Source organism: Thunnus maccoyii, chromosome 4 (assembly GCF_910596095.1).
Source record: "Thunnus maccoyii chromosome 4, fThuMac1.1, whole genome shotgun sequence".
NCBI lineage: Eukaryota > Metazoa > Chordata > Actinopteri > Scombriformes > Scombridae > Thunnus > Thunnus maccoyii.
Genome location: NC_056536.1, coordinates 25,193,458 through 25,217,990, shown reverse-complemented (window position 1 = coordinate 25,217,990; position 24,533 = coordinate 25,193,458). Strand labels below are relative to the sequence as shown.

Genomic DNA, 24,533 nt, shown 5'->3' with positions numbered 1-24,533 from the left:
TGGACGGCGTGTATGGGCAATGCCATCAGAAAAGTGAATGACTGGGAAAGATAAGGGAAATGGAGGCGGGGTAGAGAAAAGAGAGGAGAGAGAGGGAGGCGGTGGGTGGATAGGTTGATGTCTGCCTGCCAGCTGTCAAAGGAAAATGCTTTGGTTAAATGGACACTGATATCATGCAACTCATTCAAGTTCCTGTGGATAGGCCGGGGGAGTTTGAGAATGAAACTAAAGTGTGGCGAACTATAGAGGAGAAGAAGAGTTCTTACCTGGAGCAGCCAGTAGCACCTACGGTGGAAGGTGGGGATGATGGAGGAGTGGACGTAGCAGCCATACAGACACTGGAAGGGAGTGAGACAGTAGAGCAAGAGAGAAAGAGGGACAGAGAAAGAGGACATTACACTACAGTAAAGTACAGACAATAGGCTGACCTCTCTGCTGACCATGACAGCTGTGACCTTTTAACCCCTAACCCCTTCCCTCCTTAGGATAACTCCCACACGGACCTGCTGGCAGATGGTCAAGCTATTGTTCTTGGAAACAAAGACAGTGACCTAGAGGGAGAAAGTGGATGGGGTTAACCAGTGAACACCTCAGCAATGTCCCACCATATGACTCCTTCCCTCCTTTCCTTCCCTTTCTTCCACTCTTAACCTGTCCTGTTTGGAGAGAGCCCCTGACAGAATGATTCACGTGCTCCTTACTCCACCCCCTCCTCCATCACCCCTCAGGGCACCCCAGCACATAACTAAAGCACAGTGTTATTAATATCCTTATCGTAAACAGATAATACTGTGCCTGGGGGCTCGTTACCGTGGAGAGAGCTAGGCAGGGCTGATAACGCCTCCCGGTATCTGGCAGAGGGGCCAGGAGACATTTTTCACCAGCCGGCAGCAGAGGCAAACGCAGCGAAGCACCGTCAGCGAGGAACAGGAGCAGGGCTGCACTTATCCTCTTCCCATCCTCTCTACTCCTCAATTCTTCTCTGGGAGACCCACAGCTTTCAGGGGACCCAGAGGGATGGCTAGCCTGCTTTTGCTTGTTTACAGCAGCAACAAGAGTCTACAGCACTCCACTCTCCCCCTTCCCTTACAAACTAGGAGACAGGCTGTGATTTTGCGCGATACAATATTTGTGAAAGGTGAGGGTAGGGTGAATTGCTCTTAAGACAGGAAGCTTTGCTCTTACAGGAATAAATCAAACAAGCAGGTTGGGAGGAGTGAGCTTCACTCCAATCCACTTTGATATAGCTGTTTGTTTAGAAATCAGGAGAAATCACAGCTGGGGTGATACATACATGTACACTATTAGTCAGGGTGTGCATGCACAAATGCGCCTGTGGACTCACACCTACTCTAACACTCACAGACATGCACGCACACATACTGGCACAGCTTCATTATTCAGCTGTGCGTGTTCAATAAGTTAAGGCGGGTTTCCTGGGGCACTGTAGATGTGAATGGGTAGGCGGTAAGGAGGGGGCAGGAGTGGGTGAAGGGAAGAGGGAAGGAGGGTGGCAGGGCATGAGGACGCTGGGCTACATAGCTTGGAGGACCGTGTGATAAATAGGCACCTTGAAGTGTGTTATGTGCTTGTCTTGTTTAACTAAAACCTAGTTAAAAAGAGCAGGGCCTGCAGAGGAAGTCAGTCTGTATAAACACTCATTTGCCAACATCAAACCGTCTGATTAATTATACCAGAGCACCACAGCACAGCTATGCAGGCTGGGCATATGATGAGAGACACATTACATAGCTAAAAAAACAAACACATCACACAAATGCACAAACATGTATGCGTGTGGCTGTGTGTGTGTTCCTCACATTCACACATACAGACATCCCGTGACCAATTCAATAACAACAAAATTAACATGAGCCTCAACTATTTCTCCAGGTGTTCCATTGTTCCAATCACATCTATTGTGAATTGATTTCAATACTACCTAACTCTGTGTGTGAGTGTTTGAGATAGTGAAAGCATACAGACTTTCCCCCTGTTCTTATTTTTTGCTGTACTCTCATCCATTACAGCTGTCTGAAATAGGATGTATGCCTCCTCCCACTCCCATAGCTCTGCCATCCATTACTCCACGCTGGCAACGGACAGACACTTCCTCCCACTCCCACAGTGCATCTAACATCACATTACTACAGTCAACTACAACTGCTACCAGCTCTCACATTTCTACTGTGCAGTTTTCTAAGTATTTATGTCATAAACTGTACTTTGTGCTCTTTTCAGGGATTAGGCATTTTGTCATACAATATAGTACGTGTGGACATTAAACTGTTTATGCATTTAACTACAGTCATATATTGCAATACCTTTGTGAAAGGTGCTTACAAACAGAAATGCCACCAACAACAACATATAACTGTAACTCTGCATTCGTTTTCACTGCATACAGAAAATGGCAGACTTTTATCAAATGCTGCTTGTGCGCTAAAGAAACTTGCTGTCTTGTTAATTCTGATTAAGGGTTTATTGATATATCATGGTTAATACTGCTCTAGCCTAAAGCGCTTGGCCCACTGAGAGTGGGCTGTTGCCGTGGCTGTGTGCAGTTGGATGAGGCTATGGCAAGCTCCTCAGGATTGGCAGGTGGGTCGGTGCAACAGGCCTCTGTGACTAGGGCGACTGGGGAGTGAATAAATTAGCCCCCAGGCTGCTTTCCTCTCCCTCTGTTTACTCCATTTCTCAACCACACAAAGCAGCGTGCCAGACAAACAAGCAGCTTAAAGCATAACACAACTGTTGCACCTGTCAGTGCCGATATACAGTCAGCATCAAACACATTTGCACACACACGCGAGCTTGTACGCCCTCACCCTCCCGTCACACTCCCACCAACTCACACACACACACACACACACACGTAGAATTAGACAATGAGCTCTAACAAAACTACACCCACTCGTAAACACAGAAATATTCACACAAGCACACAGACACATGCTTTTACACTCACGCACACACCCTTATGCACACTTACACAGGCAAACACAATACACCAAGATAGAAAGGCCGACCAAGATACTTTTGAGAGCACAAGCACGCCCACGTACACAAAGCTCATCATACTCGAGCGCTTATCAGTAATTCAAGACGCATATCAGTTACTGGTGTTTCTGCTGCTCTCTGCATGCTGAGCGTCTGGGTGACAAAGTGACGGCAGCAGAACCATTATTTGCTGTCTTTGGGCTGTGACAGATGACAGCACATCACAGGGCAAGCAATTAAACCATAATTATATACACATACACACATATCCTCTCATAAAATGTGCAGTCTCGCAGTGTATAATTTTGAAGGGCTTTTGCACGCTGATACAAACACACCGAAACAAATACATAGGTGTACACGTACACACACACTCACGCATATGTATGGCATTTAATTAGTCTTTTTTCATCGCATTTTTTCAGTTTTCACAAATAGATTAAAGGTTTCACAAATCTGAAACTGTGTTTTAATGAGTCTTTGGGGTCTCCTTGGTAATTTAGTCCAGATTTGACAAGTCTAAGTAAAGTGGTTTTTGATTTAGACCTGGTATAATGTCGAAATATCATTAAAATCGCCCTTTTTTTCTGTTTTCATAAGCAAGAAAAGGTTTCACAAACCTCAGTGGGTTTAAACAGTGTTAAGGCTTTTGCTACCATGCTTAACACTTTTTCATGAGTGTAAGTAGTAAAAAAATTGAGAATAAGCCGCTAAATATCATTATTTATGTTTCCCTTAGTTCCCTCAGGCAACTGGCGTCTTCAACTGTGTCAATGATCAAACCAAATAGCCAATCAAAGGTCATGGTCAGTATTCAAAGTGAACAATCAAAGGAGCGGACTGTCTATTCCGTCCCCGCCTTCAAAGTCTCAAAAGTCAACTTGACGAGCGAGCGAGTGTTGAGCATTTGTGAGTGCATAGGGAGGGTCGAGCTTGCGGTCGTCACAGCCCGTGCTCATGGGACTGCATTTGTGCATGCGGAGCAGAAATGCTCTCTCGTGAGGATGCTTTCTGCTCGCGGGTACTGTTCTCTGAGCTTACAGAGCATAAATGCTCCTTTCTGTGTGTTCCTATCATGTGCATGCGCCTGGTTTTTATGTGAGTGGGTTTTGAGACTAATTAAACACCATACATATATGAATTTATGTTTGGTGCACTGTCGTGTCGGGGGTCTAAACGATACACAATAGAAGAATGATACACAACACACAACAGTTTAAAGAATTCACAAGTGGCGTGACCATAATATATTCATGCGCTGTCACTGCGGACAGCAGGAAAAAAAAGAGTTAAAGCAATGTGTGTCCTCTAAAGTCAGACACTGATGCAGCAAATTCATTTAGAGTTGTCACTCAAGCAAGTGGCCAAGGCGATGAAACGCTGGCCCAATGAGAGGGTATTATTGGCTGGCCTGAACACGCCCCCCCTTGGGGTGTTAAAGCGGTCCCGAGTGGAGCAGGATCGCAGTTCACACAGGGCAAACAGACCAGACAGCCTAGTGATAAACAGCTTGTCCTAAATAAAGCCTTCAGATATTAAGGCAGGGCCACCACCGGTTACCTGTCCTGCCTCTTGAGGCCACAGCTGCCCCTGGCCTGCCTGTTGCCCTGATGACACCTCACTTACATTCATCCATCATGGCTGACAGGTGTCAGGCACAACTAGAAATGGGTTAGTAAAATGTAAAATCTGCGGAGGCAAAACTGGCAAGCAGACACACCGTTATAGTGAGACTGAGAGAGAGTGGAAACTCTCTCATTAGACCATAATGATGTGTGAAGACAGTCCTAATCAGAGCGTGGCACCTTATTTATGTTGGCAATTTGCTGTTTTCCTGCCGTGATTCAAACGTCTTACTGTCAGAGGCTGCCACACATTTGTCCGTCTGTTGGATTGTTGGTCCAACTGGGAAGAGCACACATACACACACATGTGTTTGTACTTCGATCCTTGTGAGGACCCTCATTGACATGATTGATTCCCTAGCCCCTTACCCCAACGTTAACCTTACCCTAACCCTCGCCCTCAAGCAGCCCTTTATAGATCTGTAACAAAGTGAAGACTGACCAAAATGTCGGCATTTTCCAAAAAGGCCCTCACTCCCATGGCCTAAAACTCAAATTAGTCCTCACATAGATAGATGTACAAGTAAACACACGCACACTTGCTAATAAATATAAGAAATATGCACCTGCACACATAATATGCCTGGCATTTTGTTAAAAACTATTTTTCCCTATTTAAAAAAAAAAACTAAAATTCCTGTGTCCAACTCCAAGTTTCCAGCAATCATGTCCAGCCAACTGTTTCAAGGATAGTTTACTTATGTATGACTCCTTTGTCCTCTAATGCTTCCTTAAACCTGCAGTGTGGAACTTTTACATATAAATGAACATCCGTTAAATTCAAGCCCTTGTCAAATGAGTTCACACAATGCTGATTAAACCTGTCACTGCCAGATAAATCGCTCTGTATTTCACAGTATACAGAGTTTTTAAATCTGGTGTCGGGTTTGATATTTCCGCACCCGGCCGGATGAATGCATACTGCCCACAGAGCATGAGCAGTATGCATTCATCACCAGAGACCTCCAAGCAGCTAGCTTTAGGTTAGCCTCTGCTAACTTGAATGGGGATAACTTTATTGTACGGCCCTTCTAGGCTTTCCAAATGTTATCAGACTGAATGGATCAAATTCTGATAGTGACACAAGTCATTTCACAGGGGTTGTGTCACACTGAAAACAATTTATCCACCGTTTTATAGCTGCAACAGTAGCAACGGAGTAGGCTATGGTGGAGCCTATGACGTAAGCACATGTCGACAGTGTTTTTGTAATTACTCTCACTGCCAGAGGGGGGAGACAAAAAAAATCTACAGTTGGATCTAATATAAATTTTTCAGCTCTTGCTGTATTGAATGACTTGCTTCGCACTATTATACAGTTGTTGACATGGACATCTACCTGGTAAAGTCACTTCTGGCTCACTGCTTCATTAGAGGGAATGTATCATTTTGTGTGTGTGTACTTGTGTGTGTGCATGTTTGCATATGTCTGTTCACATGGATGCCTGAGGCAGGTGATTCAGCCTGGGGCACAGCAGCATAAATAGAGCTCATGCAGCAGCCAATCAGGCAGTACTATCAAACCCCATCCGGGGAGGGAACGCAAAATCCATACTCAATAGAGATTCATGGACCATGCAAGATTCTAGCTACCCTGGCCATTGACAGCATCCATGATGACTATTGATCAACCAACGATTTCTGGCTCTATACAGACGTGATTAGATGACTTACGGCTGAAAAGTGCCACTTCCAGTTTGGAGGATGAGCTCATTTTCGACAGATACCGTAATGCTCTGCATTTCACCTGCTGTCTTTACAGTCAGTCGCTCTGCTCTCCCAACCGTTCAGCGGGAATCAAATTATCTGTAGTGTCTGGTAGGGTGGCACTATGCCCAGAATGCCCATAATATACTGTATCTCTCTTGCATTTTGGATTCAGAGAGAAATGCACAGATCCTGTATGTTACTGCCACAATGACTATGGCTTTTATCCCAGCTATTTCTTTCTCTATTAAGATTCTTCTCCTTCTTTATACCCCTTTAAATAAGCCACTACTTGTAAAGTTGTAACAGTATAATTCTTTAGTGCATCTGAAGACTTAAGCAACGGTTGATGAGACATTATACATAATAAATCAAAAGAGGCTTAGATTTATCTCCTCGGTCCTCTCTGTTGGACCAGCTGCAGCCTCTAAATCAGTCAAAACTGAGTGGGCTACAAAATGAATTGGCAGGCTTCACCCGAGCTGGAGGAAAAAATGAAAAACAAACCTAAATTTCTCAACAAAGCAAAACAAATGATGCTCTGGAAAAATGCATGTGTTATGGAAATGAGTGTGCTCTAAAAATAGCGTACTCATTGTAAAATAAACACAAACAGTTGATAAACAGGCCCTGAAGAGGAGAATTAATTAGCCACGCTGGACGCGTAAACACAGCTATACATCAAGTTCAAGAGGAAAACAATAACAGGGCTGAGGCAGTTAGAGAGAAACCCCTGACCGCTTGCCACACCGACATACCTGACTCTCTCTGGCCTCATTCCTGAGGCTAAGGAAGACAAGAACAAATTCAAGACAAATGAGAGGAAAGACATTTTAGGGAGGAAAACTGTGGTGATGAGGTTGGGTATAGAAAATGATGAGAGTGAGATGAGAGGCAGAGGACAGAGGAGAAGAATAGAGAGACAGAAAAGATAGAGAAAGGGATTGTGGGGCTTTTGCACGTGCCAGAGGAAGCTCATGCACATGCCTATGCACGTCTGTCTCCCTGACTGAAGACACGGTGTCTGTTGATGCTAATGCTAGCCAGCTGGGCTCATGGCCAAAGGCATTAAGTGGAATCGAATTCCACCAAACTAGCTTTAATCAGCAGGTTTTTAAGGTTAGAATTACTCTCCCTCTCCTCCAGCCCGCTGGCCAAGGTTAAAGCAGACACAGGCAGGGGCTGGGCTCAGCTAATGGGATGGAAGGGTGGCATGGAGCCTACGGCATGCCACCATACACCAACACACACACTAATACACAAAGGCCTAAACACACATAGGAACAAACACGCACGCACTTTACTGTGTGCCAAGTTACACCTGCAAACTACAATAATGCACATACACATACAGAGACAGAAATATATCTGTATGTGACTGCACACACAAGTGCAAGACAACACACACAAGCACGCAAACATGCATTATGCACACAACCGCGAGAGCACTGACACACAGTGACACAAGCTGCTTAAAAATTCTCAGCAGGATCGGGTCACAGCCAGACTACATGCAAAATGAATCATCATCATCAAGCCAGCAACATCATTACGACACAGCTTGGCAAAAAATATAAAAATAAAACAAAAATATAGTGAGTTGGGTGTTTCCTTGACATCACAAACTATAAATAGGCAGTGCTACAGAGTGAAAAGATGAATGCAGACCATAAATGTAATTGCTAAAGGCTTTATAGACTTAACTATCAGTGTCTTCATAGACAAATCAGACTGATAATCACATATTCATGTATCCTATAATATTTCAATTAACACAATCCTGTGCCAAATGGATATAGAGTACACATACACATCAAACATCAAACAAACCTTGAGCAGGTTTACGTTACCGTGGCTACTGTACATCTGTACTGAATGCAGCACTGCCTAAAGACCTATTCACTTAAAGTAACAAAAATGTTGAAAACTTTACATAAAAAGAGGGGTGAAATGGCTGGACGAGTAAATATATCAGACTGTTTTTTATACTTCACAAAGAGCCAGTAGAGGCCTTGCCTTGACCTAAGCCTACAACAGCAGTCAACACATTGATGCCTGTCAACAAAGGAAAGCTCAGTAAACCTTGCAGCGCTTCTGTCAGCTTCTCAAAAGTCAAACTGTGTTTCTATAGTACCCACACTATGAGGAGAGGCCCAAATGTTCTCTTTCCACTTTCCCTCACTCTGGATTTCATTTTTCTTATCTTTCTCCTCTCTTCGACTGACTTTGCTCCACACATAAGAAAGTGGCCTTACTTTGGAGATGTACGACAGATTAAATTAGCTTAAGTCAAGGTTTTGTTTTTGAAATGCTAATAGGTTGTCTTGCAAATTTACGTTTGAACTCCCTGCATCTTGATAATGCAAAATAGCTTTAGTTAAAAGTGCATGTGAGGAGATCAGCAAATTATACTAATGCGAGGGATGACAAGTTACAAATGGATGTTAAGTATATGTGTAAAAGGTAAAATAGCAAATGGAAACCAGTCATTATCTCAAGACACCACTTCCTTATCACCTAACCTATGAGCTGACCTCTAGATTGCCTGTCTAGAATAGACATGTAAAAAATGTCTCGCAGCGAGAAGAGTAATGAGCATCTGTTTGCATTACAAGCCTGGGGCTATCAACCACGACAGGCACTTCATTCCATTAAAAGTGGAGTAATGGATACAGCAATCAGGTTATCGGGCCACAGTTTAAAGACACAAGATCAGAGGTCAGGTTTTAGCTGTCATTTTTAGTGAGTGGGAAACAGCTGAGTCTAAGAAGACGTTCCCGTACCTGGTGTCTCCATTCCGCTTAGTCAAACCCAAATGCATGTGCTGGAGAATAGCCAAAGCGATATCAACACAGAACATTGATATGAATTCCCATCCCTTAGATCGAAACAGGGAAGGAGGGGATATAGCATTACAGGTACAGATGTAGCTACTAAGGATGTGCAGAAGGCCCAGTATTTATATTTGTATCTGTATATGTTGAGGCAGCAAAATCATTTGTATTTCAATAAAAGTGGTAAGAGGGTTAAAAATCCTGTTTTTGTTTTTATTATGCTTTTAATTTTAGAAAATTAAAGTGTTGCAATAAGTGTTCATGAAGTGTTCCCTTGGGAGCACTTAACTTGTATCAGTAGCTCAGCTTTATCTCCGGGGAACACCCCCAACTTCGAGAGTGATGTCCAAATTAGGAAATGTGCATCATGTAGCAGGTGGATGTGACTCCCCTCGTTGAGACCTGCTGATAGATGTAACAGTGGAGCAGAGGAGAGAGACTGAGATAGCGATATAACTGACCTGCCCGCTGGTATTTAACATGTTGTTTTTGTTCTTCTCGAAAACAAATACTTTTAAAAATATTTGTATGAAACAAATATTCATAAAAAACCCACTATTTGTGCTTTGCCGAATAACATATTTGTATTGGGGCTCACCCCTAGTAGCTACAGTAGTAGATGAACAGTAAAAACCCCCATAGAAGTTTGATGTGGCTTAAGTTTTTGCTACTCAAAAGTCAAAATGTCCCATATTTAAAATTAAATAATCAATTAAGCATCACATGGTGAGGCTGCTGCTGCTTAATAAACATAGATGGCATTGTTTGAGTCTGTATGACCGCCCATTAACCTTCCCTTGTGTTAGCTGAGGTAAGGATAAAAGTGCCACTGTGTGGAGAAGGGGAGCACGTCCTCTGCATTAATGAGAGCAAACCATCCAACCCTCTGTTTCCCCCTAAAACACACACACACACACACACACACACACACACACACACACACACACACCCGGCGGAGACCTGCTAAAGATGACATCACAGGCTCAGCCTCCCTGCCGTGTGTTATGCCAGGCAGACGTGCTGCCTAATTGTAAGAGAGGGCTCAGATTTGTAATGCTGTGCAGTTCTGTTAGGGCTGATTAGCGGTGGATCACGCCTTCTCCCCCTGCCGTGATCTATAGGCACTCCAAATTTCCAATATCTCCGGTGTGAGCAAGGAAGAGCTGAGAGAGACTGTAAATCATGACAAGTCCTACTGAGCAGAGGAGAGAAAATAGGATGGATGGAAAGGGAGAAAGAGAGTGAGCGACGGAGAGATATTCAGCTTGTATGGAAACATGAAGGGGGGGGGGGGGGGGGGAGAGGAATGGAGAAAATTATTGAGGGAATGAGGTGATGGGAGAGGGAGTAGTGCACATATAGAGGAGAGAGGAGCACACATAAGGGAGACATGAGAGAGTTAGGGATGGAAGAAGAGAGAAGAGGAGATATGATTACCAAGGAAACAGCAAGAAAAAAATTCCTGCCGGGGAGAAAGAGACAGAGAGTGTGGAGCAGACAAAGAGGAGAAAGAGCATGGGGGGAAGAAAGGGAGTGGGAGGACAGAGAGACACAGAGAGAGAGAGACAGAGAGAGGAGAGGATAGAATGAATGCTAACAGGGAGCCCAAACCCAGTACTGAGGCTTTATCCTTCACAGGCGGAGGAGCAACAATCGCAAACACATTTTCTCTCGCCCTGGCCCTAAGAGAGATAAAAAAGCAATTTGTATTCTATTCCTATTCAGCGTCGCTTGGCCTGTTTCTCTGCCTGCATATTTGTAAACACAGCTTTGTCAGAGCAGCTTAATCTTTCCAACACAAACACAGACTACAGGAAGGAGGGGCGAGAACGGGTGAGGAGGGAGGAACAGTGATGAGGGGAGAGAAGGGTAAAGGATGAGTGAGAAGTAGAGAGGAGGGGTGAGGAAGGGTAAGAGTGTGAGGAGCAACGGAGGGTCATAGGAGAAGCGAGGCAGGGCATCGAGGATCAGAACTCGTTTCTGTCTCTGCTACTACGGGATGCCCCCGTGACGGTCCCACTGTGTGTGACGTACAAACCCACAAACACACGCACACACACATACACAAACACAAACCATTGGCTGACCCATTCCCCCCTATTATTGTGTCTACCCACTGGCCATAAGTCCAACAGGCCAGATTACTGACAGAAGCAAAAGAACACGCATCACATCATCCCTCATAATATGGCCTGGATGTGACAGATGGAAGAGGTGGGCTCTTGTGCTTCCTTAACTGTCACCATGCCTCTATTTAGTGCTTATGCTGCACATTTAGCCTGTCGTGGAGCTTGGCATGCAATTCCAGGTTTCAGGGGAACCAAAGTCCACATTCTGTACAGGCCAAATCACAGTCATGTGGAAGGACAAACACATCACCGACTATACATTAAACCAGAGAGCCTGAAGTAGAGAGAGAGGGAGAGAGCGAAAGAGAGGGGGACTTGGAAGTGGCGATCGTCTGGGTGCACATTCGCTCACGGAGGCGTGAAATTAGGCAGAGCGACACCTGCCAATACACATTGCATTAAAGCGCATTAGGTTCCGCTCTCCACCAAACCCACACTCTGGCCTCCATATCGCTCTGTATCTCTCTTTCATTCTCCCGCATTCTATTTCTCCATACTCTGAGATCTCTTTATTATGGCCCACAGTGCCCAATTAAAGACTGATAGCTGCCCCATCCCTTCCTAACACTGCAGGGAAGATGGTGCTTCACTTCAGAGCATGGCAACAACCTTCATCAGCTTCTATGCACCTCGCTTCTACCCCCTCTCCTCGCTCCTCCTCCTCCTCAACCCCCCCCCCCCCCCCCCCCGGCAGCACCCCTGCCCTGCACACCCAATTTGGACAGCCAGGCTCAGCGGCGGGATTAGTGGGATTGAGAACAATGACGGTAATGACAATGATCACAGAGGTACTATGGAAACAGCAGCAAGTTCAGCCAGACTGTAGATTCTGCCTCCTGTCATATCCCCCTGAGCAGAGCTACGACTTAAACAACCAACTGAATTCAAAAAAGTTTAATAAAATATAACAGGGTTTATAAAAGGTCAACAGCATAAAACTGAGGACTCCACTGTCAACTAGATAGATAACCAGACTGACTTGGTAAATCACATACAGTATTATCTGTCCTTTGTGGAACATTAATCTGACTTTACTCCACTATAGATGAAGATATAGCCAAAAAAACTTTAACTTGCTCATATTGCCAATGCTTATACTTCTGACTGTACGTGTGTGGGGAGACCGAGAGCCCTGCAGACAGACACACAGGCAAACACACAGTAGACAGATTTGGAGAGACTGGGATTGCCACAAACAGACAGAGAGGCAAGCAAAGGAAGACAGGGAGAGCTGCAGACACACAGCAGGCAGATGGAGGAGCCTGAGAGCCCCCAGGCAGCCCTGTGATGAAGACAGTGGGGAACGCAACTGAAGGAGTCCATGTTATGTTCAGATTGTGATGAGGAAGGGGGGGGCGGGGAGGGGGGGGGGGGGGGGGGAGGTTGGTTATGGGGGTGGGGTAGGCAGACAAGAGAGAGGGAGTAAGAGAGAATGGAAGAAAGGAAGAGAGGGAAAAATCAGCCAGTGAGCCAAAGAGAGGGAAAGGAAAGCAAATGAAAAGTGACACTTTAATTCAGAGGGCTTCTTCTGCCTGAGTTATTATGAGATGTTTGTAAGCTGGCTTGTTCATGCATCTCCCCTGGCCTCGTGCCTGGTTCCCTCTCACTGAGGAGACCTGTGGCGCTAACCTGTCTTTATCTGAGCTACACAGCAGGGGACAGCACTCTGCCACCATCCTCTGCTTTGATCCTCCCACTTCCACCATAGCTGCCTCACTGCCTTGCAAAATGTCTTTCTGTGTCCTGTTGCGGCTTTGATATGGCCAAAGTCCTCCTTGCTCCCTCCACTCTTAATTAATTGCGATTACTCAAATCTGGGCGCAAAGGTTAGCTTTGGCTTCACAGAAACACTTTTGGGCTCAGCGGTGCACTTGTACTACATATGAAGATAATCACAGAGAAGAGAGAGAAACGGAGAAAATACATTCAGAGGAGTGAACATGTTTTTTTATGAGAAAGAGATGCGCACAGAAATAGCAACAGAAAGACAGGGTGAGAACTAGGGCCATAGAAACAAACACAGAGAGAAAGAAAAATAGGACTGAGACTAAAATGATTTGACATTCTGGCTGGGCAAAGCTTGGTGTTTGAAGATGGGAGCCTGACCAGAGTATGTGATTTCAACTGTAGGAGAAGGAAGGCCGTGAGGACTGTTTTGGGCTGGGGCAGCAGCTAGGGAGGAGACAGATAAAGGAGACAGACAGATAAAGGAGACAGACAAATAGAGGAAGGGAATTATAGGAGCACGCAGATACATGGGCTAAGATGTACCTGAAATACCAGACAGGTACAACTTGGCAGTCAAAACAGACAAGGATGGAAGAGGGGGGGGAGGGGTGCCTGAATGTAGCAAATTCAATCAGGCAGAGAGATGCACACACACACATATATATATATACAAATTCAAGTAGAGCCAGGCAGACAAGAACATGGATATTGTAGATGCACTGTATGAATATATACACAAAGGTGGATGTGATGAGAAATGTAACAGTAAAGCAGAAAGGGGAAAAGGACCCAGAGCAAAGTCAAAGTGAGAATGAGAGAGAGAGAGAGACAGAGATGGCGGTGGGGGTGGGTGTGGGTGTGGGGGTGGGGTGGGGTGGTGGGGGGTAGTAAGTTGGAGTGGCGACAGGTCTCCAGAGGTTGTAATATATAGCATCGTTTCAATCTCTCAACAGCAACTACAGCCCTCCTTTTTCATATCCTTCCACAGTCTGAGGACAGAGAGATACTTCTGTCCTTCGGAGCCAAATCGGCATTCAAGATGATATAATGTGCTCATTTTTTGACATTATATCCCCAAATCTGGATGTGTTATTTGTAGCTGGATGTGCTCTCTGTCCCCATTCTCTTCTGAAATCTCAAGGTTACTAATGGTAAAGGATGAATATAAAATGCCAACATCAAATGTGTTTCTATGTTTGTCTGGTACCGTTTCTCTCACTCCCAGAGAGGTTCGAGACCAATGGTTGATTTATCTGCTGCATGCGCCATTAATCCTGCGACCACGCATGCCTCTGCTGAATAATTGATCTCTGTGCTACTGTAACTAAATCTGTCAAAACAATGACAACCCGACTCCCTCTCTACCACTTCCTCTTTACCTCTCTCCTCACCTGCGCCTCGCCGTACTTCCTTAACACTTAAGTTGTTCTTGAAAAAATTAATCTAGTATAAACTTTTCAGTTTTCTGCCGAGTAGAACTGGGAAGGGGAAGGGTTAGTTTGAGTGCTGTCTTATCAACAAACTTAGGTGTGTGACACTGGTGTTTAACCACCAGAGGGAGTTTCCCCCTGAAGTGTATATCAGGATTCAGAGAGGAAGCCCGGCCACTTGCCCAAACACACAAAACAAAATATAAAGATGTAGTTGACAGGGTACTCTGGCAATGCCAACACCTCCACTCTAGAGTCCTGGCAGGCAAGTAAGTGGGGGCTGAGAGCAGCGGTGACCTCCTAAGGTGATCAGCTCTCAGTTCTCTGTCTAGACCTCAACAAACAGCTGCTCAGTCTGAACCAGGAGGGAAACAATGACCCTTAATTTATGTTCACACCCCTCCCTGCTCCCTCCTTCTGCCTGTCTCTTTGACTTGTTTTTGCATACTGCATTTAAAGTAATAAGTACAGTATCTCCTTGAATGCCACAGTGCTATAAATCAAAAGAAAATAGACCTGTCATCTTAGTAAACAATGCATGGGACCAGTTATCATTAAAAACAAAAGAGTTCTGGAGGAGGCCTAGCTATGCATACGGATGAGGAGGAGACCAATCTACCAATCTCCTTGGCTTGTCCTGAGCTGCTAGCCGAATTTTACAGAGGTACACAAACTCATATGAACATGCACGAACACATCTGAGCAAACAGAATGAAGGCACACAAAAACAGTATCATTTTCTAATTTTAGGATGTCTCATGTTATATTTATCACTCATACGGAGGTTTTTGCACAAAACAGGATGTAGAGCTGAAATATACCCGTATGTCAAAAACGTTATTAAAAGAAACAGTAAAAAAAGCTGTTGTAACATATAATCTACACCACAGAACATATTTACCTTTCAAAGGCGAAAAAAACACTGTCTTCCCCACTGTCTCAAAGTAAAATACAATGTTCTGCAGGGGAACTAGATCCAGAAGACACTGAAAGATGTTGATTTCCTCAGACCTCAATGTACGGATAACGGCTTCACAAATAACAGTTTGATTATGATATTTACGCTGTATAATGACTTCTTATGACAAATAGCGTACGATCACGGAGTCATTCAATCATAACATGTTGGTCGAAGTGACATTACTAAGATTTAGGTCAGCGCTTGGAAAATGAGCTCCGGATTCGATTGCAGAGACGACATTGTTCAATGTCACGACAGTGCCATGAAAATTTAGCATCATTTGTTATGTAGTGCCATCAATGTTTATGACAGTCAATCCATCTTCAAGTAAGCTGTATGTCAACCTTTATGTCAGCTTTATGACACATGGATTGCATGAAATGTCATGGAATGTCATCTCTATGTTCCCAGGCGCCAGAGCACAAGTGACGGATACAACACATGAGAGAAAATTACAGTCTTTAACACATGTTTGCAGAGCAGGGTTTGATACGCTTCATGTAAATCAGGCACCAGTGTTTCTGTGCCCCTGTGTAAGGTGGCAGGCGGATGGCTCCCGGCAGCGATTTGCATGCAAAGCTGCATATCCTCCTTGCATAGCAGGGGCCCCTCAGGTGTAACTGAGTGGAGGCTCCTGGTGGCACTCTGCCCTCTCTATGCCCAAATGAGATTGGGCTGGAGTCTCCCTCATCTCTGTGTGCACACCTCCTCTTGCTTTTCCAAAGGAAGCACAGACACAGACACTGGAGGGAGATATAGAGGTCAGCAAGACAGACTGAAAAAGACAGACACAGAAAGAGTGGGAGAGAGATAGAGGGTCTGGTCTTTAGTCAAGAGATTTGGACTAACATTTACCCAGCTGCTGATTTCATGACACGCAATGAACACTGCAGCCAGATTTTTAGATAATTCCTCCTCTAGCTGATGATGACAGTAATGGAGACAGTCTCCTCCTAGAGCTAAAAGTTACTCTAAAGATGCCACAGTTTGAAAGCAATTGCTACAACCCATTAGCTCCTTGAAAACAAGGTGTATCCCTAAGTGATACTTGAAGAGAATGAAGATGGCCATACTTCTGTGTATACTGTACCTACCAACAGGCCTCCAGCACTAGTTGTGCTGTACAGTAATAGGCTTCGCTGAGGCCTGAAAAGTGCTGCCACTGCATTTTTAGAGTGGGTAGAATTGCAGTGCTACAGAGTTCGTAAAGGGGAATCTGGGAGGAGATGGAAAAAAAAAAAAAAATATGTGCAAACTAGAGTCTCTGTCTCAAGTCTTCTTTAAGTCTAATGCAGGTTGTTATCTGTCAGGGAGAGCTGAGAGATGCTCTCTTATCAACACACACACACACACTCTCTCTCAAACACACACACAATATATACACACAGACTTAATTAAAGTTCCTTTTTCCATCTGATGAACATGGTTGGGCTGTGTTGTCTGTCCCTGCCTTCTGATAAATTCATTCTGCCTGCCAGATATGAGCCAGCTGAGCTGTACGTGTAAGCCTCTGTCTGCAGCTGCCATCCTTCAGATACACTTGGTGACAGAGGGGTCCAGCACGTCCTCTGTGAGCTACATGAGGACCGACATGTTCCAAAAGCTCCTCCCACTGCCATCCCTCTTCTTCCTCCAGAGGCCCCGATGCTCTGCCCTATCTCATTATGTGGGCGAGATGTTTGGGGGTCTCTCTGTGCCATCCTTTCGCACTGTCAGCTAGCATAATGCCTCTCAGTGGGCGCCTAGCTAATGCAGCACACAGTTTGTGTTTGTGTGTGTCTGTGAGTGTGAAGAATTCCTCTCCTCTCCTGCTGGATTCTTTTCTCAGAGCACAAAAACAAGGGTAGAAAGGGGCAGAGGCAGTCCAAACTAATGCATGATTCAAATGTCACTCGATTTTCAGCTGACCAGTGTAAATACTATACCTAGATTCCTCTATGTCTTTTCAATTTGTGCATATGGCTGATGGTAAAAATTTAATTTAGTAGGGAGATTTACACAACCAGATGACAGTGGGGCATTGGAGAGTGCAAGTGAGAGTTGCCATCCAGCCTGCAGATTAATAAAAGCCTGTGCAAAGATCTGGAGGATGACAAACAGCGAGAACCAGACGACACAAAAGAAAAGTAAAACAATCAACTTCTTGAAAAGGCTTAAATGACATTTAATATATTTACTGGCAAACATAAACATAAATTGACACCGGGAGGCTGAGGGGAGTGAATACAATATCTCTGATTGCTATTACTGGCATAAGCAATGACAGCATGCACTAGATTGGAGTGGTATATTGAATTTCATGTTCTTTGAAATGGAGTCTGAAATGTGAGATTTGTCTTTTGCCTCTGAATAGCTCTCGCCATCCCCCCCCCCCGCTCCCCCCCACTCCTCATTCTCTCTCATTTGGAGACTGGCACATTCAGTTAACTAATGTGCAGTATATGGCAATGCTACACTATTACCCCATTCTCTCAACTGCCTGTCGAAAGGATGGAACATCAGATGTGATTTGGAGATGCTTTCTTCTTGTTTCCGTTTCACATCAGAAACATACCTGCTGGGAAGATTTTCTCTCTATAAATTTCTCCTATCTGGCGCTGAAATGCTATTCATCTCATTACGGTTGATTGGGATCCTCATTACATTATAGAGCGTGCACGAGCATGTGCACGCATGTGTGTTTTCATGCATGTAAATAAAGACAAGAGATAATGAGCATAGAGAAGGAGAGCAAGAGGGAAAGATAGAGAGAGGGAAAGAGAATGAGGGAGGGCTCCTCCCTCGCTCATGTGTTAATGAGTGTGAGATGTGCTGAGGTCGCTGTGTTTGTTCTGTAATAGTGTGTTGCCGCAGAGCACCGCCACCTCAGGTGGGTGATTAGCAGTAATTATATAATTACACAAAATGTGATAATAAACAGCACAGAGGGAATCAGCTCCATCATCTACTTTGCTACACCTCATATATATGCATATACTCATTCTCTCATGTACAAACAAGTAAACATAAAAATACAGTTCTCGCTTTTTAACAAATACACACATCTTCTATCTATGCACAGTCCTACACCAACACAGAGAAAGACGGACAAACCCGTTCGCACCCAGATAATTCCAACCTGATACAAAAAGTAATGGAACACTCACACTTGTCCTCCACTCGCACCTGTGAGTAAAAACCGATTTGCTCCCTGACACACAGTAACGGCCAATAAAACAAGTGCTGACTCGCTCCCAAAGGCAGCCGAGGGGAGCGGGGGGACAAATGAACACAAACTGGGAGTAAAAAGCTGCTCCCAGGAGGATTTTGCCTTTTCTGTAGTCCTCATGCTCTTTCCTGCTTGAGTGAGAAACACTATCTGAAAGAGCCCACAATTGTCCATCTCATCTCTGGGCCCGCTGCAAAAAGAAACAAGCGCATAAAAAAAAAGAGAGGCAATTGTCTGATGCGTCCCTCAGCGCTATTGGGATCAAGTGAAGTGGCCTTTTCATCCTTAGGTCCACTAAGACTAAAAGCAAAATGTGCGTGTGTGTATGTGTGTGTGTGCTTGTGTCTGTCTGTATAGTATGTCACAGTGACCTTTAGCAGGAATATTTGGATTTACATATGGGAAATGACCAAAAAGAGAAAGACAGAGACTTTACAAGAATTACAAGAATTACAATGAGCCGTCCAGACGATTTAGTGGTGCGATGACACCCACAGCGAGGGTTCGAGTTGTGAACAACAGTTAAAAATTGAGGAGGAGTGAAGAGGATGGAGGAAGGAGAGGGCAATGTCAGGATCCGGAGGAAAAATAGAGGATAGGGAGTGAGAGAACAGCATGGGGTGGAAGCAGGGGATAATTACTGCTAATAAAGCCTAATGGAATTCAGGCCTCACGTCAGGTGCAAGATGATCTGATTACTGCTGGGCAGCTGGGGGAAATTGGGAACTGATCCGTTAATCCCGCCATCCCCTTTTGTCTCTCATTCGATGTGAGAATGTGTGTATCTGTATGTGTGTGTGTGTGTGTTCACAATATTGGAGAAGTATGCAAAGTTAGTTTAACTCAGTCTTGTAAAAGTGATGAACACAGCAAGCACAGTAATTTAAATATTTCACATTCAGTTTCAGTGTATATATTTCAATGTAGAACTACAGAACTCTACAGTGTAACTGCAAATCATATTAGATTTTGATATTAGATTTGTCTTCTTATTATTGGTATGTGTGTGTGTGCTGCACTTATTGAGAGTGTGAGGCACCGGGTGTATTCTTTGACAATCACTCGCTGTGACCTGTGGTGTCTCTGATTCAACACAGCCCATTATGCTCTCTGCCATAGTTTGTGTATGCACGCGCATGTGCCATACATCTGAGTGTGTTTACATGCATGCTGTTTGAACTTTTCAACTGCCTCTCCCTCTCCAGGCCTCCTGCTGATGGCTGCTGACCTTGGCTGAATATCACAGTCTGGTGACAAAGAGGTCAATGGAAAATGCTGCCTTTCCACATTACAGTGTGGTACAGTGTGTGTGTGTGTTTTATGTCCATTAGTGTCTGAGTGACAGAGAGAATGAGAAAGATAAAAACAGATAGTATACTATAACCTATATATATGTATATGTTTATTGCACCCCTGCAGGGGTAGGGTGTGTGTGACAGGACAGGAGCCTGTGCTGGCATCTCTGGAAGTTGATGAGTTGGGAGATATAAGTGTTTTGAGAAAGCACACACGCGCATCTAGATGAGTATGCCTATACGTCTGCGGTTGTGAAGGCAAGCATCTTGTTACTGTATATAAGTGCATACACTCGAAACAATCTCTTCCTCATCTGCAGGAGACCATCTCCAGTCTGCCACGACGTCTGTGATGTTTCCCGCTCTCATCTGGCTTCAGCCTGGCTGCTGCAGAGAAAAAGTTTCAGCATAGCGAGTTGAGAAAAGGAGCAGGCGTCATTAGCCTGGGTGGAGATGCCTTTCTCAGCCTTCCTCTATCTCTCCATAGCACCTGCTCTGTCTCCAGATGAGATCAGGAAGGTGGGGCAGTGGAGGGCAAAGGAAGGGTGAAGCACAGGCAGGCTCGAAGCGGGAAGAGAGGCAGATGAGAGTGTGGAAGAGAGATGGGAAGGAGGAGGGCTGTGCACGGAAGATATCAGCCCATGCCTTGAACCAGGCTCGAGGCACTCGTTATCGTGGTTTGATTTCTTGCTATGCTGCTCCACATACTCAGCTCATTGTAATGGCTGTTGGGTGTGAACATGGACGTGGCAGCTGCAAGTCAAAGGGATTAGCCATTTAAAGGAGGGAAGATGTTTATTTTCAAGTGCTGGGCTTTTAGCATATTTATCAAAATGAACATCCAAGGCAACAGGGAAATAATATCAATCTAATCCCTGAGGAAAAATCCACTTCCTCCATTAAAACCCTACAGTGTAGTCAAGTTAAACGAAACATCAACATGATGCATGTTAAGTCGTGGCCTTCCCGATGTGAAATGCCCCAGTAAATCAGTAGATCAGTAAATCACAACATTTCAAACGGCATTGACAATAACAGTAGACATAACAAGGCCTTTTCCTTAACCAGATATGGTCACCTTTCAGCATTTATAGAACCAAGAGAATTTTTACACGCACCAGAAAGATGGAAGACCCATATAAATCATTATGTTTAACATAATAGCACATTGACCTTGTGTTGTACCTTGTGTCATACCAGAGAGCACACATGAGAATGGACTTCTCACTGCTGTTTTCTTCATTTTACTCTGCACAAAAGAATATGCTGCCCCCTCACATGACCTACATTATAAGCTGAGTAATAAAAATTATTTAGCAGTGCCACAGTAATGCTTACTTACATCTATTTTGAATTGTAATCCGTTCACTAACATGTCTGAGAAGTGTTGCAATTATTTTCATAGCAGTCTACCTTACCAGTAACACTCGAAGTCCCTAAATAACTGGTTAGAGTCTGTTTGCCTGTGTGCCATGTAGGGCCTTTACAGGTTCACATGGTGTGTAAAAAGGTTTTATTGCAGGCCAATCTGAGGGCTTGTTGTGTTTTTACAGAGTATCATCTCTGCTTGTTGTGTGAGGGTGGGATAACATATTGGATGTTTATTGTACCTGGAGTCAATGCCCAGGCCAGAGCGCTGCTATAAAACTGCCCTCTATAGCTGGCCAGTAGAGGCAGTCAACTGGGCCGCTGGCCTACCCAGGCCAGATGCCACTGGGCTTTATCTCCATTATGTGTTATATGATTGTACTTGTGTCTTAACTGATATGTATGAATAATCTGAAAGTGAACTGAACTGGCTGCTGGGAGCACTTCTGTCCCCAATCCCCATTACCACCAGGTCGTCCCGGGAAGGTCTTAGATTCATGCACACAGAGGGGATGTCTGCTTTGTTTACGCTAACATGTGACCTCTACCAGCACATACTGGTAGCTCAATTAATGTTTATAGCACATACTATACAAACATCTGTGCATGTGTGCCATACATTAGCAAGGACACAGAAGAATAATGGATATTTGCCAGACCCCAATTCAGCAGCGCTGTACTGCAACAGTTCCCATGCCTGACAGAGTGGGCAGTGTAGGGCTGAATTCTGGGATCCTCTCCTCTATTTATTTTGGGCCTCTTCAATTTTTTAAAGGGGAACCAAAGCACTGGCCAGAAGCACTTTAGAGACCCCTGCAGCTGCTGCAACATGAGAGATGAGCCTGGCTGAAACACACACAAACACAATCGCGCACACACATCACGTCAAGAGCTGGGCAGTGAGGTGAAATGCTGGGTGCTTAGGATCTGATGGACGCAGCCAGTCCCTTTCTCATCGATTTCTTCCTCAGACCATTTAGCACCTCTGCTACTCTGGGGGGCATGGCCACAGCTGTGTCTGTGTGGTCCTACAGTGCCAGCTTCACCCTGGCACGCCTGGTATGAGGATGGACAGTGTCTGAGGCACTTTCAGGGAGATTGTGGCGGTGTTATAGAGCCGAGGGGAACCAGCCCCATCTTTATTGCTCTTTAATCAGAGCAGTGCTGGCTGGGTAAAGATCAATGATCTCTGAGTGTTAGCAATGACTGGGGCCTACAGCTCCCAATCAAGGGCCCCTCTCCCACCTAATGTTACATTTAATGAGCCAATTAGTCCACAATGGCGTGGCCGGCATCTTAAACTGTTGTTTACTCTGCATTCATTATTAATATCTCATAGTTAGGTATGAATAAAATTAAAAGGAGCAGCGAGACCATTAGCTCCCCATGGTGGATGCTTATTAAGATAGGATGCTTTGTTATCTGAGCAAGGGGTGGGGTGGTAATTGTTCGTGGTGGGCAGGATATGCTGGTTCAGTAGCAAGAGTGGTGTGATTTATACAACCTTGGAGATGTTGTTGCATGTGTGTATGAGAGATGGATTGGTGCGGTTTGCTCTAATGCCTGTGAGAGCAGAACAACAGCCTGCATTCAGTGGCGTCAGATGCTGCTTTAGTTCCCTCGTAAACACTCTTTCTGTTCTTGCCCTCTACTCCTTACCCTCTTTTCTCCCTCCTTCCCTCCCATTTTAACAGAGACCTCTGGGAGGGGGTATGCAAATGAGTTTTATTTCCCCTTTCTGTCATTCTGCCTCTCAAGTATATTGTTCTGTTTCTTTGTTTTGTTTTGTTTTTCTGGCGAATAGGAGATAAAAGGCTACTAAGTGGTCAGGGTGGGTCTGTTTTAGAAACTTGTAGCACTGGGGAAAAAAACCATTGATCAATAAAACTGGAGGTGAGTCAAAATCAAACACCTCCAACTATTGTCATTGGCATTCTTGTTCTGGCAAGGCCGGATGTGGATACATGGGCACCGGGACCAGAGCCTGCTGGGGTTTTTTTTTTTTTTTTTTTTTTGCCTGTTTGGCTGTTCCTCATGACGAAGATAGAGTGAGAGTGTGTATATGGAGGCCGGAGCAGAAAAAAAATAAATCAAAAAATCAATAAAACATTAAAATCGCTTCAGTCAACAGAGCAAGACCCAGCTGCATCGAGCAGCTCTTTCGCCTAGAAAGATTCTCTGCTGCTTCTGTTGATGGGAATGACTCCAAATATTCAGCAGGCAAAGCTGGGTACACACCTCAGAGGAAGGCCTTGTGTATTACATTTGGTGGAGGGGAGGCAATATGTCAATATGAGCGGAATAAAACATATTGCAACAATATTTGAATGTGATATAGAGGTTACTGGCCTGAAACATAGTACTTATGTCCAATCAGTGCAAATTCTATGTAAGAATTCATGAAATTAAATGATCAGTGAACCAATTTTGAATGCCTCTTACTGTCCCCGAGGCGAGTGGTTAGACAGATACTGGATGAAAGGAATAGTCATTAAATTATGACAGAAATCTGCTAAAGGCGATATTACAAAGACTAATAAATGGCAACATTTGTGTTAAATAATGTAAAGCACTTTGAATTGCCTTGTTGTTGAAATGTGCTATACAAATAAACTTGCCTTGTCTTGCCTAAAGTCTTCATCATCCATCGCTCCACTCCCTCATTCTTCTATTCATCTATGGGCTCCAGTTAGAAAGCAACAGGGTAAGCCTCTTCGGTTCCACTGCTCCTCGCCACTGAAGCAGTGCATAATAACTCATAGCCAACATCGTGCTGGAACGCGGCAGCAATTGCTTTCAAGCTCCCACTTAAAATAGTCCTGGTGACAAGCCTGCTGCTTTAAATAAGCGCCTCAGCCTGCTTGGAGAGGCTCCTTAATCCCAGTGGTGAGAGACACTCCAACAGGAAGACACTGGGGTGAAAAAACACTCCTGCACCAGAGAGACTGGAACAATTTACAGCAGGTGACTATGGGAAGCAGGATTCACCGGCGAGGCAAGATAGTGGGAGCGGCAGAGTGCGCGTGGGGGGTGAGGAGAAGTGGAAAGGGAATATACAGGTAATGGAAATGAGACAGCTTACCTACAAATACCTCAGTGCCCGCACCCACACCCCCTAAAATACGTCCTTTAGGGGGGGACTCTAGCACAAATTTACATTTTAAAACTGGAGCTGCTCAAAACAGAAAAGGCCTAAAAATACCAGTAAAGAAAAATAAAAATATACAAGTCCAGGATGCAGCAACAAG

General features: G+C 44.6%; 1 protein-coding gene across 1 annotated transcript in view; it reads right to left on the bottom strand.

The window, feature by feature from the left end:
• The window catches only part of camta1a (calmodulin binding transcription activator 1a), a 290,687-nt gene that overhangs the window by 60,848 nt on the left and 205,306 nt on the right, over positions 1-24,533 (bottom strand). Inside the window, exon 6 of the mRNA XM_042408868.1 lies at positions 267-338. Coding sequence (XP_042264802.1) covers positions 267-338 — 72 coding nt within the window. The remainder of the gene's footprint in view (positions 1-266; positions 339-24,533) is intronic.